This window comes from Anser cygnoides, chromosome 8 (genome assembly GCF_040182565.1).
Source record: "Anser cygnoides isolate HZ-2024a breed goose chromosome 8, Taihu_goose_T2T_genome, whole genome shotgun sequence".
NCBI lineage: Eukaryota > Metazoa > Chordata > Aves > Anseriformes > Anatidae > Anser > Anser cygnoides.
This window is the reverse complement of record NC_089880.1, coordinates 9,563,036-9,578,060: the sequence shown is the minus strand read 5'-3', so window position 1 is coordinate 9,578,060 and position 15,025 is coordinate 9,563,036. Positions and strand designations below refer to the sequence as shown.

Genomic DNA, 15,025 nt, shown 5'->3' with positions numbered 1-15,025 from the left:
CGCCCCCCCCAGCACACGGAGGCAGATGTCACACACACACACGTTTATTTATTGCCCCCCAAAACCCAGCCGCGGGCTCCCCCCTTCCCACACAAGCTGAGGGTCCATGGCTGAGCTCCGGGGTCTCATCCACACACGTGGGGCTGCGGCGTGGGGTGTGAGGGGGCGCTGGGCAGGGGAGCCCCCGCCCGCAAGGAGAGGGGAGAGGGTTTGGGAGGCTCGCGGCCTGCTCGGCCTGCACCTGGGGGTTCTCCTCTCCGCACACGCCTCCAGGCAGAGGAGCCTGCAAGCTCGTGAGTTTTCCAAACGCCGCTTGTTCCGAGCAAGGAATGTCGCCCAGCGTGCTGCGAGGTGGCGGCGTGCCAGCACGCACCTCACAAGTTGGAGTCGTAGGCTGCGTTGGTGAAGACACCTGGTGATCCGAGGTCGCTAGGAGGAAAAGCATAAGGGTGTCAGCTTAGGGGAAAAGAGGTAGTCATCGTCACAAAATCATTAGGGTTGGAAAAGACCTCCAAGATCATCTGGTCCAACCACCCCCCTACCACCAATGTCACCCACTAAACCATGTCCCTAAGCATCAGGCCCAACCTTTCCTTCAACACCCCTACGGACTCCACCACCTCCCTGGGCAACTCGTCCCATTGCCTGACCACTCTTTTTGAGAAGAAATGTCTCCTAATTTCCAACCTGAACCTCCCCTGGCGCAGCTTGAGGCCATTCCCTCTAGTCGATTGCTAGTTAATCATGCTTGTGTGAGGAAAGCTCTCGTGTCAGCCACATCTCCCCAGGGGCTGCAGTCAGGCACTACAGCAGAATCCCAGGGTTTTGATGAGCACCCGTTAACACAGCCTCATTAGCCACCGAATATGAATCATAGAATATCCTGAGTTGGAAGGGAACCACAACTTCAACTTCTCCCACTCTTATCAAAGCAGCCTCACACACACGCGGACATGGGTGACTGGACCGTAGTGGGGTGACTGCAGGGGTGGCACCCACGCTGCCTGCAGGGCACAGCTCTCACCTGGTGGGGTTCAGGAGTTTCTTCTTCTCCTCTGATAATGGCGTTGAAGTGTCCATGCAGATAGTGCCGATGTAAAAGAAATAACCAGATCTTTTTAGCAGAGGGCTTGGGAAGAAGCAGCACTTAAACTGAACCAAGTTTGATAAGCATGGGATGGAGGAGGGAGGTGTTGAGGCAACTGCCTTCTCCCTCTTCAAGAGGAAAGGTGTTTTTCTGGCTTCCCCCCCAGTCTGGCTGCTGACACTTTTAGCTGGATGCAGCGTCACATTTCTAAACCCTTCCCATCAGCCCACCCTCCCTGGGTCTCTGTAACCACCCTGTCTGAAAGTCCCCAGCCAAGGCGAGCGCGGGCTGCAGGAGGTGTTTCTGTACCTCTGTCGCTGAGCCGCTTGGCGAGTAAGGCAAGGAGCGTCCCGGAGAGCACAACGCCAGCTACCACCAGAGCACTGCTGCTGGTGTAAACCAGGACTTGCTTTAAGAAGGGGGCAGCATCCTCTGCAACAGACCCACAACAGCACGGGTTGTTACCAGAAGGATTTCACCAAGCCAAAGCTGCCGGGGTGCCCCCCTCCACGCTCAAGACGTGACACAGGAGGCTGGGGAGCGCAGCCCCACCGTACCTTTGCAGACAGGGGAACGGCTGGTCCAGTTCCCTGTGGCCTGACACCTGAGCAGCCCTGCTCCCATCCGGACAAATCCATCCTCGCAGGAAAAGGTGCAGGTGGAGTTGTACGTGAAGTTGCCGTGGGGGTGAGAGCAGTTCAGGCGGCCTCGGCTCGGGGGCTCCAGCACTGGGCAGCTGATGGCTGGGGGCAGAGCACAGCAGCAGCGTTGGTGGGATGGCATTGGGGGTGGTGGGATGAGGGCCCAAGGGCTGGGGAGCCAGGGGATGAGCTGCCACAGATGAGTGCTAAAGGGAAGGGGATCCTGGTGAACGCATTCTACTAATGCAGAGCAGCACACACTGCACTGGCCGTGCATGGCACTTCCCAGGAGGCTTGATTTCAGAGGATCAAGCACCCACATGGTGCTGTGCACCCACTGTACACACCCCTGTTGGGGACACAGAAGGTATCAGGATAAGGACAGTGATGCAGGGGCTTCATCACTGCCTCCTTACACAGCTCCCCCCACTCCCAGCACCACCTGCCTGAGCACGTGGCTCAGCAACTCTAACAGAGGGACTCTGGGGACAGATCCTGAGGACACGGCATCTCTTCACCAGAGTACATGATCCAGGCACACGTGTGAGAAACAACTGTACCTCTGCATCGTGGGGTGTCCCCAGTCCAGGTTCTCATGGCCATGCACACACGGCTCTGCGACCCTTTCAGCTCAAACCCTGGCTGGCAGGAGAAGGCACACGTGGAGGTGAAGGTGAAGCTCTCATAGAGATGGGAGCAGTTCATCTGTCCATGCTCTGGAGCCCTGAGCATTGGGCAGGTGATGGCTGCAAGGGAGAAGAGGCATGTTTCAAGCAGGAGCCAGGGGAACAGGAGGCTGAACTGTTGGGATGAGAAGCCAAGAACATCCCGGGGCCAAGCCCAGGTCACTGACACCTTTCCCAGCAGCTCTACCTTTACATTGTGGGGTGTCCCCAGACCAGGTCCCTATGGCTGTGCATTCACTGCTTTCTGGCCCTATGAGCTCAAACCCTTGCTGGCAGGAGAAGGCACATGTAGAACTGAAGCTGAAGTTCTCATGAAGGTGGGAGCAGTTCATCTCTCCATGCTCTGGAGCCCTGAGCACCGGGCAGGTGATGGCTGCAAGGGAGAAGAGGCGTGCTTCAAGCAGGAAACAGGGGACTGCGAGGCTGAACTTTTGGAACCAGGAGGACGAAAACCTCCCTGGGCCAAGTCCAGGCCAGCAACACCTTTCCCAGCAGCTCTACCTTTGCACTGTGGGGTGTCCCCTGTCCAGGTCCCCATGGCTGTGCATTCACTGCTTTCAGGCCCTATGAGCTCAAACCCTTGCTGGCAGGAGAAGGCACACGTGGAACTGAAGCTGAAGCTGTCATGAAGGTGGGAGCAGTTCATCTCTCCGTGCTCTGGAGCCCTGAGCACCGGGCAGGTGGTGGCTGCAAGGGAGAAGAAACATGCTTCAAGAAGGAGCCAGGGGACTGCGAGGCTGAACTGCTTGGGATGAGAAGCCCAAGAACATCCTGGGGCCAAACCCAGGCCAACAACACCTTTACCAGCAGCTCTACCTTTGCATTGTGGGATGTCCCCAGACCAGATCCCCTTGGCTGTGCATTCACTGCTTTCAGGCCCTATAAGCTCAAACCCTTGCTGACAGGAGAAGGCACACGTGGAACTGAAGCTGAAGCTGTCATGAAGGTGGGAGCAGTTCATCTCTCCGTGCTCTGGAGCCCTGAGCACCGGGCAGGTGATGGCTGCAAGAGAGAGGAGGCACACCTTAAGCAGGAGCCAGGGGAACAGGAGGCTGAACTGTTGGGATGAGAAGCCAAGAACATCCCTGGGCCAAACCCAGGCCAACAACACCTTTACCAGCAGCTCTACCTTTGCATTGTGGGGTGTCTCCAGACCAGGTCCCCATGGCTGTGCACTCCCGGCTCTCTGGCCCTATAAGCTCAAACCCTTGCTGACAGGAGAAGGCACACGCGGAACTGAAGCTGAAGTTCTCATGAAGGTGGGAGCAGTTCATCTCTCCATGCTCTGGAGCCCTGAGCACCGGGCAGGTGATGGCTGCAAGAGAGAGGAGGCACACCTCAAGCAGGAGCCAGGGGACTGCGAGGCTGAACTCTTGGAACCAGGAGGACCAAAACCTCCGTGGGCCAAGTCCAGGCCAGCAACACCTTTCCCAGCAGCTCTACCTTTGCACCATGGGGTGTCCCCTGTCCAGGTCCCCTTGGCTGTGCATTCACTGCTTTCAGGCCCTATGAGCTCAAACCCTTGCTGGCAGGAGAAGGCACACGTGGAACTGAAGCTGAAGTTCTCATGAAGGTGGGAGCAGTTCATCTCTCCATGCTCTGGAGCCCTGAGCACCGGGCAGGTGATGGCTGCAAGAGAGAGGAGGCACACCTCAAGCAGGAGCCAGGGGACTGTGAGGCTGAACTCTTGGAACCAGGAGGACTAAAACCTCCGTGGGCCAAACCCAGGTCACTGACACCTTTCCCAGCAGCTCTACCTTTGCACTGTGGGGTGTCCCCTGTCCAGGTCCCCATGGCTGTGCATTCACTGCTTTCAGGCCCTATGAGCTCAAACCCTTGCTGGCAGGAGAAGGCACACGCGGAACTGAAGCTGAAGCTGTCATGAAGGTGGGAGCAGTTCATCTCTCCGTGCTCTGGAGCCCTGAGCACCGGGCAGGTGGTGGCTGCAAGGGAGAAGAAACATGCTTCAAGAAGGAGCCAGGGGACTGCGAGGCTGAACTGCTTGGGATGAGAAGCCCAAGAACATCCCGGGGCCAAGTCCAGTCCACTGACACCTTTAACAGCAGCTCTACCTTTGCATTGTGGGGTGTCTCCAGACCAGGTCCCCATGGCTGTGCACTCCCGGCTCTCTGGCCCTATAAGCTCAAACCCTTGCTGACAGGAGAAGGCACACGTGGAACTGAAGCTGAAGCTGTCATGAAGGTGGGAGCAGTTCATCTCTCCGTGCTCTGGAGCCCTGAGCACCGGGCAGGTGATGGCTGCAAGGGGAGAGCAGGGTCTCAGGGGAGGATGTGTGTGAGATTGAATCCAGGGATTAAGCCTTAATCCTAACCTTATCAAACCGAACCTATGGTGGTGTCTTTGATCTACCTTTCCCAGCCTGACTCCAGACAGCAAGCCTCACTTCCTGAGACATCGAGGTACCATAGGTGGTACAGGGATTTTTGCTCCACACAGGTGATTTTGTGGGAGCACTTGCAGCTCTGCCAAAACCCTGTTTATCCCCAGCACTCCCAGAACCCTGTTTATCCCCAGCACTCCCAGATTGCAGCCCCAGGACAAAGGACTGCAGGCGTCCTACACAGAGCCCCTTTCCCTGCAGGATGTCCCCCTCCAAACACACCCCAGCTCTACCTTTGCAGTGCGGGGGGGCCCCCGACCAGGCCCCCCCAGCCGTGCACCACAGTCTCTCCGGTCCCGTCACCTCGAAGCCCTCCTGGCAGGAGAAGTCACACGTGGAGCTGAAGGCGGAGGCTCCGTGTGGGTGGGAGCAATTGACCTGGCCGCTTTTGGGAGCCGCCAGCTCGGGGCAGGCGACGGCTGCAACCAGACACAGGCAGAGCTGGTGAGGATGGAACAGGCACAGCCACCTCGTCCCTTGTCCCTGTGGTACCCGGGGCACGTCCAGCCCCACCACGGCAGAAGCCTGTGCTTAGTGCTGGAGTAAACCCAGCTGGCAATGCTTGCTAGCATAACTCCATCATCAGCAGGTGCAAACAACTGACTCATCTGATTCTTTGCAAAAATAGGAAAGAAAAACCCAGCATACATACAGTCAGCAGGTAAAAACAGAGCTGCGCTCTGGAAAACCAACTGTGGGAACTTGGAAAGCCGAGAGCAGGGTCAGGGCAGCTTGCTGGATGGCGTACGGGGGGACTTCCACAAAACCGGGGCCAGCTCCTGACCCTGCCACCAGCAGACCATCACTTCATCCCTCCGTGCCCGTTTCCCATAACTGCAGAAAGCCCTGGGGCCACAGGCCCACCGAGCACAGCGCCGTCAGCCGCACTAACTGCAAGGCAAACTTTGTTTCTCAAAAACCTACATACAGAGAGCCTGCTACCCCTCTGGCAGGGAGGATCCAGGGAACTCAGGGGGTGTCCATATCAGTGTATGTGCTGTGTTATCTGTGCATGAATGACCTCGCTGCTTCCCGCTGGGTCTCCCCATACAGGAGGTGCCCCTTTGTGTCCCGTATCTGCTCTGCGTCTCCGCTCGTCCCGTCCTTGTGCAAACACACAGACCCACCACGCAGGGGCACGGAGGAGGTAGAGCAGGGCTCTGCACACGCCCCAACCACAAGAAAGCTCAGCACCTCTCTGGGGCACCGGGAGAGCAGCTGCGAGCCCTCGAGATGCCAACAGGAAGACTTTCTCTGCCTCTGCAGCACAACAAACCGCAGCTCACTCCTTTGTGGCTTTCTCCCCCACAGTGGCTTCCTGCCCTCTGTGTCCCTCCCAGCTTATCTCACCGCCCCTCTCCCCTGCTGCCCAGCCCTGCCAGGGCACGCCCGTCCTCCTGCCATGACAGCAGCCCCCGTCCCTCTTCTCTGAGGCCCCCCGGGGTGCCCAGCACCTTCCCAAGGCTGCTGGGGGCTTTGGGGAGGAGCAGACGGTGACTCGGGTGCGATGGAGGTGGCAAGACACCGAGTCCCAGCCCGCGGCGGTCCCTACCTGCACACGTGGGGGTCTCCGCTGACCACTGCCGTGAAGCCAGGCACTGCAGCGTGCCCGCGCCTCGCCGCTCAAACCCCTCTGGGCACACGAAGTCGCAGGTGGAGTTGTAGCGGAAGTCTCCGAAGGGATGGCTGCAGGTCATGCGCGCTCCTTTGGGGTTGAGCGTGGGGCACTGCACAGCTGGGAGAGACACGGCGCCGCCGGCCCGTTAGTGGCATGGCGAATCCTTCGCTGGGGCTCAGTAACAAGGGTGGGGAGCTTTTTGGGGGTATAGCCACCAGCCTGCAGCAGGCAGAGGCTGAGCCGCTCGATGCCACCCAGGACGAGCACCCTGACCCCCAGCGGAGCCCGCCAGGCACTCACCGGTATCGCATTCGTCCCCTTCGAAGCCAGGGTGGCACTCGCACCTGTAACTCTCGATGACCTCCACGCACTCGCCGTGCGGGCGGCAGGTGGAGGCCTGGCAGGAGGCTGCACATACACAGAGCGTGGTCAGGAGCCACCGGCACAGCAGACACCCCGCCACGGCCCCCAGCCCTCTCCGGGGCCGTGCCACCCGCCCCGCGCCCACCTTTGTAGCACAGCGCCGTCTTCCTCTTGTGGCAGGGCTCGTCGTTCCACTTGCCCGCCTCCTGCTGCCGCTTGATGTAGATCTCCACGCAGTCCTGGTTGGAGCGGCGGTTGTTGGGCTCCCCCTTCGCCCAGTTCTCCGCCTCCTTCGTCAGCGCCTTGTTGGTGCCCACCCAGGTCCAGACGCTGTTCTGCTTGCGGATGCCGATCCAGTAGTACTGCTTGTGGAAGGGCAGGGTGGCGTTCAGGTACCCGATCTCCTCCTTGTTCTGGATGGCCACCAGGTCAGTGAAGAAGGTCCGGCAGTAGTTCCTGGCCTGCTCCCACGAGTAGATCCCTTGGTCGCTGTAGCTGTACGTCCAGGCCTCCACCTGTGTCACCATGCCTGCAGGAGAGGACACGGTCCAGGATCACCACAGAAAAACCAGAGCCGGGCTGGGGACAGGGTCGGCGAGGACATGAGGGCGAGCTCAGGCTGGCAGCAGGGCCAAGAGACACCAGCGACCAGCTGGACAAGGGGACACGAGGGGACAAAGGGAGAAGTGTGGGTGAGAACAGGCCTCAAAGAGGGTGTGTGGAGATCTGTGTGGGCCAGAGATAGCAGGAGGCGAGGTGGAACACAGGGAACAGCACGGGGGCAAGAGAAGTGGGAGACAGCTGGGGCTCCCCTGCCCACGGGGGTCTCCCAAAGAGGAAAAATGGTATCAAGATGGTTCCCTAACACACATTTCCTTCCACGAACTGTACCAGAACTGTACCGCTTTTGTAATTCTTTTTCCTCATTTGCTTTACAATTCTACACGAGGGTCAGCCTGGTGCAAGACAGCGGACCAAGCGTGCCCCACACCCAAAAGCATCTGGCACGCCAGGCTGCTCCTCTGAGCCGGAGGCGGCCCGAAGAGTCCTGTAAACCTCGGCATTGCACAACAAAGCCTTGCAAAAGTGAAGCTGACATCCTGCTCGTGCCCACCAGGCAGGATGAAGCCCAGATTAACTGGAACCCACGCCCAGAAGCAAAGGGTACTTCGCTGAAACACTGCTTCTATAAACAGCACTTCACACCACAACCTGATGCAACCGAAAGGTTTTTGCCATGAAAAAGCTCATCCCTTCTCCCTAGAAGGGGGAATCACCACAGCTGCAGAACAAAGCCTGAAAGCAAGGTGGGAGCCAACATTTGCTCCAAGCAGTCTGCCTGGGGTACCCCATGTCTCAGGGGAGCACATCATAAACTTTTATTACGAAGGCAAAAATCTGGGCTTTGTAAATTAAATGCAAATTTAGGGCTTCCCAAATCTAACAAGAAGTCTACTCAGGCCAATTACTATGCATTTATATAGGCAAAATCCCCTAATTTTTTCTGTCTTTCCTTGTGGAAGATTAAATTACCTGTTTTGTTAAAAAAAAAAAGGGGGGCAGAAAAAGGTAGCCTCTAGCAGCAGCCCTGCTCCTCACTCTCCATAGGCTCAGGGTCTCAGGACAGAAGCTTGGGGCATCTCCTGGCAGCCTGCCTCCCCTCAGAGCAGCCACCCCCCAACCCAGGGAGGATCAAGGAGCCCATCCACACCTCACCTGTCCTCCACATGCTCTCCTGCCTCAATCCTCCTTGTGCTCAGCCTTATCTTACCTCTCCCTGCCCACCTGGAGCTGACCCCACCTGGGTGCCGTTTGCCTGGGTTTCACACCCTGATGCTCCTGCCCCGTGCAGCTGGGCACGGTGTGGGGCACAGGGCCCGCCACACTCAGGGTGCATTTGTATTTTTGATTTCCCGGCAAACCTAAATCTCAGCCTCCACCTGAAACTTCTGCATTTGCTTCTGCTCTTCAGCTGAGCCACAAAAGGTCTTTTGGAAAATAGCCCAGACCGCGCAGGATCCCTGGGGACACAGCAGATACCAGCAGGTCTTGCTCCGTGCAGTGCCAACGTACGAAGGAAATGTCCTATGGGCAGCAAAGCCCGCTGGTTTCTGTGTGACTGACAGCCCCCAAAAATAACCCCACTGCCCTTCTCCGGTTTCTCAGCTCTACAGGGTCACGCTGGGCTCACTTACCCCATGTGATGGCAGCAATGCCCAGGTAGCAGACGCCACGAGAGCCAAGAGCCCCCGTCCTCCCAGCGAAGCACTGTCCCACGGCGGTGCCCTGCGTGCCAGGGAGAGAGGTGTGAGCGCGCACAGCCTGCAACACAGGAGTCTCGTGCACCCACAAGGGCACCTGCACCAGCTGTGGGTCAGATGCTGGTGCTCCCCTGCCAAGCAGACCCCGAGCTGTTCCTGGGGAAGGGAGCAGACCTACCATGCCGGTGCTGCGGAGTGCCCGCCGTGCCTGGCCCTGGGCAGGCAGCGGTGCTCGCGCTTCCTCCAAGCCGCAGAGCTTCTCTCCCTCCCCACAGCCTCTTCCCCTCCCGACCCAGCCCCGCTGCCAGCCCGCATCCTGCCCCCGCTGGGCTCCCCACCCGCAGGAGCCTGCTCCCATCTGGGGGCTCCACGGGGACCTACCTGTCGCAGGAGCCCACCGCAACGGGCAGGGCTTGGCCGAGCCCCCGGGGAGGTGCAGAAGGGCACCCCCGGAGGGGCCAGCCCCGGTCCACGGCCACCGAGACCTCTCCGGCCCCCCATGTCCACGCTGCGCTGGCAGTGGCAGCAGGAGGACCGCGGGGGGACGAGGTGTGACGAGAGGTGGCCGTGGGGGTTCCTGCGCCGGGCAGAGCAGGAGCGTGGCTCGCAGCCTCCCAGTTCCTGCGCCGGATGCTCTTCTCATTTGCAGGCTGTGAATCTTCATATACTGCTCAAGAACAATTAGTTACACAATGTATTTTCCTGTCTCTGCCTTTTTTAAGTCTTTATGAGAAAGGTCCAAAAACAGAACAGAAGAACACCCCCCACCCCACACCCCCATTAGTATCCTTTATGAACTTCCACCAATGCTCCAGGAAAATGCCCCATTGTGTCCACCTTCTTGAATCATCATAAATCTTTTTTTACCCCTCTTCTGCTTGTAAGTGAAATTGTCTTGGCAGGGTTTTCTGCAGGAATTGCTCTGCTCACTTCCAGCTAAAGGCAACGCGGGAGCCCCTCGGGTCACAAGCATTTTCCAGTTCCAAAGAAATTAGCGGGGCTCCAGCGGGACTTGCCCTACACAAAAGGAGGAACCCATCCCACAGAATCCATGAACTGCTACAATGACTGTATACTCCGCCAATGTAAATGAAACTCTGTTCCTGTATTTTGTCATTATCTGTGCAAAATCCTTTACTGCAATTTTCCCTTTTAATGGAAGAGCTGCAGCTCAGCCTGTACATGCAGGATTGCAGCAGCAATTGCTGTGTGTCAGCTCCGGTGCAGAGGGTGAGCAGGTTTGGGATGGGAATGGGCAGAGGGGCCAAGGGGTGGCTGCCGGGGCAGGGAGACGCCTTGGAAAGATGAGGTCCCCTGGGCAGGATGGGAGCTGCCACTGCTACACCAGGGCAGGAGCAGTCAGAGGTGTGTTTGTGGGTGCTCAGCCCCAGGGGAGGACAGGAGGAAAACAGGTTGTGCCCCTGCTTGTTTCACTTCTGCTGGGACAGGACATGGTAGGGCAGAGCAGTAGAAAAGAAATATTCCCACCTTTATTTTTGTAAGTACAAATAGTTTCTGGTGTTGTTGTAAAAACAGAAGTGAGGTAGCTGAGATGCAGAGGCTGCCCCTGCAAGGGGCAGGACATGGCCACGTACTCAGGGATGCTTCGCGGGTAGTTGAGAGGGGTACGTGTGGCAGAGAGGAGCAATGACCACAATCCTCTGCAGCTCTTCTGGGGGCTGGAAAATCCCCTTTCACATCTCAGGTGGCTCCCAAGGCTGCCTCCTAGGAAGGCATCAGCACGCTGTGGGGCACGTGCTCCTCTCTGGGGGTCCTGAGTGCCCCTCCTGGCATCACAGAGCTGAGCGGGGCTCTCTCCTGCGCTTGGGAGGAGCTCCCCAAGCAGGCACACACTGCCCTTGTTTGCGGCAGAGGCGCCGGTCCCCAGGCGGCCCGGCCCATTGCCCTCCTTGCGCAATGTTCCCCTGCAAACCGCAGAGGAACCGACTCACCCTGACACAGCCCGGCTGCTGCTGGCGATACCACGGGCACCTTCCTGGGGACCCCTGCAGCCCCCGGGGGTGCTTTTTGTCCCAAAGGGGGTCCTGAGCCGCAAGGTGCCTCTGGGTGCATCTTGCCTCGGTGGCCCCTCCAGCGTGATGCCTGGCCCGCAGCCCTGGGGGAAAGGAGCACCCGATAAAATCTTTCTCACGGCTTGAAAGCGAGAACAGTTTGGCCACAGGAAAACATGTTTATCCAAGTGCCACCCTGACCAGCGCGGGGTGAGATGGTAGCGAGGAGGAGCTGGGCCAGAAGGATAGGGTTGTCCCCAGGATGTCCCTGGGCACCCACGAGGCGTGAAACCTCCATCTGAGGGGTCAGGGGGGTTTGGGGCAAGTCCCCCTGCCCACCCCACTGGGTCCCATTGCCTGCTGACCCCTCTCAGAGCCGTTTCTTTGACCCCTGCTGCGGCAGAGCTCTCAGCCTCCCACCTTTGCCCCGCGACCCAGGTAATGGAGAGTTTTTGGCTGGACATCGCTGCCACCCGTGCGCCCCTGCAGGCTGGCTCCCCGGCGCCTGGCTGCGGCATCACGTGCCTGGCACGGATAAGGGTTTGCCAAACAGGATGCCGGGGGCGTAGATAACGCCAAGGTTATCTTGCTGCTGGCTTGGTGCGTGGTAAACAAGTGGTGCTGCCCGCCGGGGTGCAGGGTGGGTGCACGGAGCCCAGGGCATCCTGTCCCCCCCTGTCCCCCCCGACTGTGCTGTGACCCCTCCTGGGGGCTGCAGCAGCTCTGCCAGCACCCTGCCCGGCTCGTGCCGCCCCGGACATCAGCAGTGCTTTTGACACGTCTGGACAGTCTGTTTTAATGCAGTGAACGACTTCAGTCTTACCATGTCTAACAGGGCAAGCCCAGAGGTGGGTTCCCCCGCCCATCACCCCCAGCGTGCTTTTGGGCCTCTCTGCCCCTTCCCCTCCCTCACATCTGGCCCCATCCCCTCGCTCCTCGGCCACGGCAGCTCCCGAGCAGAGCCACCCAGGGGGAGCGGATGAACGCACTCAGCAGTGAGAGCCTCGTGTCCAGCCAGAGCCAGCCTCTGCGGAGCAAACAATGTCCTCTCCTCCTGCCAGGAAATCCTGAGGCACCCGTACACACGCAGTGAGGCCAGCTCTATTTTTCCCTGACACAGAAGCATCCTTGAGCATGTTCTTCACCTTTTGGCAGGCCGGGGCTGAGCTTTCCTCTTCTCACCAGTCCTGGGCGAGCACCCTGCCTAGCGCTTTCTGACCCCTCCTTGTTGAGTGCAGTCAGCGGTTCGGTGCTTTCTGCACCAAACAGATCTTGCTTCTCTTTCTGCTCCACATAGCTTGGGTGTCCTGCAGCTCCCCAGTCACTATTTAAATCGCCGGGTCGTTTTCTGCAGGTGGGTGGGGGTTTACTCCCCTTCACTCTATCCTACCAGCTCTCCGTGTGTGCCGAATGCACCAGCCATGGAAAACTCCCTTCTGCACGGGGCACCTCCCTGTACCTGGCCCAGGTACACGGGAGGGGATGTCCGTGTCACCCGAGCCCTCCCCTGCAGGCACCCTCCTTCCTTGCTCCTTGGAAAGCTCTCCTCTTCTCTCCTTTCCTCTCCTCGCTGCTGTCCCCGGGTGCCTGCAGGACGAGCAGAGTGATGGGGACATTTCTCCTGCCTTCTCTCCCTGCCGTTTGTTGCAGGGTTGGTTGAAGTTGCCTCTCTCTAACAGTCCCGACTTTGGGGGCAAGCCCCTGCAAGAAAAACAAACAAACAAACAAAAAACCCACCTAAAATAATGGGGGGAAGGATGTTCCCAACATTTTGTTGTCACCTTTGAAATGAATTCCTCCTTCCCCATGTTGTGGCCTCCCACAGCTGTGGTGTAAGAGCAAGATGGCTGCAAACACCAATTTCACTGTGCTTTGGCAGTGGACAGAGGGCTACGGGCTCTTTTGCTGCTAAGCAGGAAAAGCAAAGGGGCTTTTCCATGCTATTTTGCACTTTTCTGCTGGGAAATGGCAAGGAAATGTAGGAAGTGATTTCCTAGCTTCTTTTTATTATTCATGGAAAGGGCAAGGGCTGTGCTGCAGGGCACATCCAGGTGGACTCACCGGTCCCAAGGGGAGGCAGGACAGGATCTTCCCCCTCCACCCCATCCCTGCTGTTCTGCTGGGGACTTCACAGAGCCAGACCCACACCAGGCTTCGCTCCCCCCACACCGAGACCGTACCTGGCTCCTGGTGGGACGCGATGCACAGGGGCAGCTGGCGGCTGCCTGGCTCCGACCCGGCCCCAGCGCTGTCACACAGCCGTCACACGAAGGCTTCGCGGTGCCGCACGGGAGCTACGGCCACTCTTCTTCCCCAAGGGCACCGATGTCGTTCGGCGGATGCGTGGGGCTGGCAGCGGCACGGGGGACACTGGCCCCAGCGGTGCCGCCCGCAGCACCCGTCCCCTCCGCCGCCGGGGTGCCGCGGGGGTGCTGGGTGCCGCCGCGACGCACCCGCTCGCCCACGGGGCGTTGCTCTCCACGATGAGCCGGAGGAGGCCTGCCCCGGGGAAGTCCATGATGACCACCCCCCAGCGCACCGCCTGCCCCGACCGGCGCCGCAGGTGCCGGTAGCAGCGGGGGTTGACGAAGCGGGCCACCTCCTCGGGGCAGGTGAAGAGCCCGTTGCCGGAGCAGAAGGTGAGGTGCATCTTGGTGGGGTCCCCGCTGGCCGCCGCCTCCAGGTGCCGCCACGCTCGGGCCCATTTCCTCTCCAGGGAGAGCACGTTCCAGGCGTCACTGATGCTCAGCTGCTCGTAGGGGATGCCCAGCACCGCCTGCTCCAGCGCCTCCAGCACCACGATCTTGCCCCGAACCTGGCCCAGCGTGGGCACCTCCTCGCGGCACCACAGGCGGCCCCGTCCCTCCTCCAGCAAGCAGCGCTGGAGCCGGGCGGCGAAGCCGGGCTGGGAGAAGAAGGGCAGCTCCTCCTTGATGCGCATGAGCACGGCCTCGCCGGGGTGGGCGCGGAGGAAGCGCAGGGTGCGGCGCAGGACGCCCCGCAGGCTGGCCCGCTGGAAGGTGCAGAGGTGGTAGACGCGGAGCTCGCCCCGCTCCAGCTTGCAGCGCACGTCCAAGAAGCGCACGCCGGCCGCCAGCTGGGCCTCCAGGCCCCAGCTCTGGCACCGCAGGCGCCGGCCGCCGAACAGGCTGAGGGAGTCGTGCGTGCCAGGGATGGAGAGGCGGGAGAGGGGCAGGGCGTCGGGCAGCCCCGCCATCCAGTCGGGGCAGCAGGCTGCCGGCTGGGGCGTGCAGTCGAATGCAGCGCTGTGCCGGCACCACGCATCCATGCCGCGGGGAGCACGGGTGCCCCGGCACCAGGCCAGCACCACCGAGACCTACCTGGAGGAGAAGCAGCACCGTGAGCCAGGGAGAGAGCACCGCATGGCCCCCCCCACTGTCCAAACCCCATGCCACACAATTTCCCTCCTGCTCTCAAGCAAACCGCATCCACACACACCCAGAGCCACCCCCCATAAGCCCATACCCCACAGCTACCCCTGCCTGCACCCACAGCTCCCTTCGCCCAGCTCCCCGGGCTCCTTGCCCAGCCTGGGGCTGCGGTGCCCCGTTTCCCCCCAGTCACGGTGTATTTTGGCCTCCCCCTCCGCACCCACCTGGGTTTGCCGGCGGCACCAAGTGCGGCCTGCTGGATGGGGCACACAGCCGGGGGTGCAGGCTGCAACTGGCAGGCTGAGCGGGATGCTGGCCATTAACCGGGCGACACTCATGACGCGCGTCATGTCCCGCACGTGGCACGTGCTCCGGGGATTCAGGCTCAGTCCTCGCTAAGGAGAGCGCTCAGCTGACGCGCCGGGCTGGAAAATTGCTGGGCTGATCCCGAAAGGAGCCATTCAGGCCTCCACACCTCCCTCCCCAGGAATCAGGACAAACGGGATCGGGCACCCTAGGGCTCCTTGGAGCTGTCTGTGCCCGGAAAGGCACGGCCGGTCAGGG

General features: G+C 60.0%; 2 protein-coding genes across 14 annotated transcripts; both read right to left on the bottom strand.

The window, feature by feature from the left end:
• Nucleotides 1-28: 28 nt before the first annotated feature.
• On the bottom strand, nucleotides 29-9,741 carry SELP (selectin P). 12 transcript variants are annotated; one of them, XM_067001153.1, is made up of 18 exons: nucleotides 9,439-9,741; nucleotides 8,992-9,082; nucleotides 6,942-7,325; nucleotides 6,734-6,841; nucleotides 6,368-6,550; nucleotides 5,049-5,234; nucleotides 4,487-4,672; nucleotides 4,172-4,357; nucleotides 3,858-4,043; nucleotides 3,544-3,729; nucleotides 3,231-3,416; nucleotides 2,916-3,101; nucleotides 2,602-2,787; nucleotides 2,289-2,474; nucleotides 1,645-1,830; nucleotides 1,397-1,519; nucleotides 1,025-1,055; nucleotides 29-429 (listed from the first exon to the last, which is right to left on the bottom strand). In XM_067001153.1, the coding sequence occupies exons 1-18, from the start codon at nucleotides 9,556-9,558 to the stop codon at nucleotides 375-377; spliced, it is 2,955 nt and encodes a 984-aa protein (XP_066857254.1). In that variant the 5' UTR covers nucleotides 9,559-9,741; the 3' UTR covers nucleotides 29-374. The 12 variants fall into 12 exon arrangements, with proteins under 12 accessions (XP_066857254.1, XP_066857252.1, XP_066857253.1 ...); XM_067001151.1 differs by lacking the exon at nucleotides 9,439-9,741 and adding an exon at nucleotides 9,236-9,429 and having other exon boundaries at nucleotides 8,992-9,118; XM_067001152.1 differs by lacking the exon at nucleotides 9,439-9,741 and adding an exon at nucleotides 9,236-9,429.
• A 946-nt stretch (nucleotides 9,742-10,687) lies between these two features.
• Nucleotides 10,688-14,895, bottom strand: LOC106041539 (1-phosphatidylinositol phosphodiesterase-like). Of its 2 annotated transcripts, none has more exons than XM_067001163.1 (3): nucleotides 14,686-14,895; nucleotides 13,250-14,406; nucleotides 10,688-12,770 (listed from the first exon to the last, which is right to left on the bottom strand). In XM_067001163.1, exons 1-2 carry the CDS (start codon nucleotides 14,809-14,811, stop codon nucleotides 13,321-13,323), a joined length of 1,212 nt encoding a protein of 403 aa, XP_066857264.1. In that variant the 5' UTR covers nucleotides 14,812-14,895; the 3' UTR covers nucleotides 10,688-12,770; nucleotides 13,250-13,320. The 2 variants fall into 2 exon arrangements, with proteins under 2 accessions (XP_066857264.1, XP_066857265.1); XM_067001164.1 differs by having other exon boundaries at nucleotides 13,250-14,410; nucleotides 14,686-14,825.
• Between the last annotated feature and the right edge of the window lie 130 nt (nucleotides 14,896-15,025).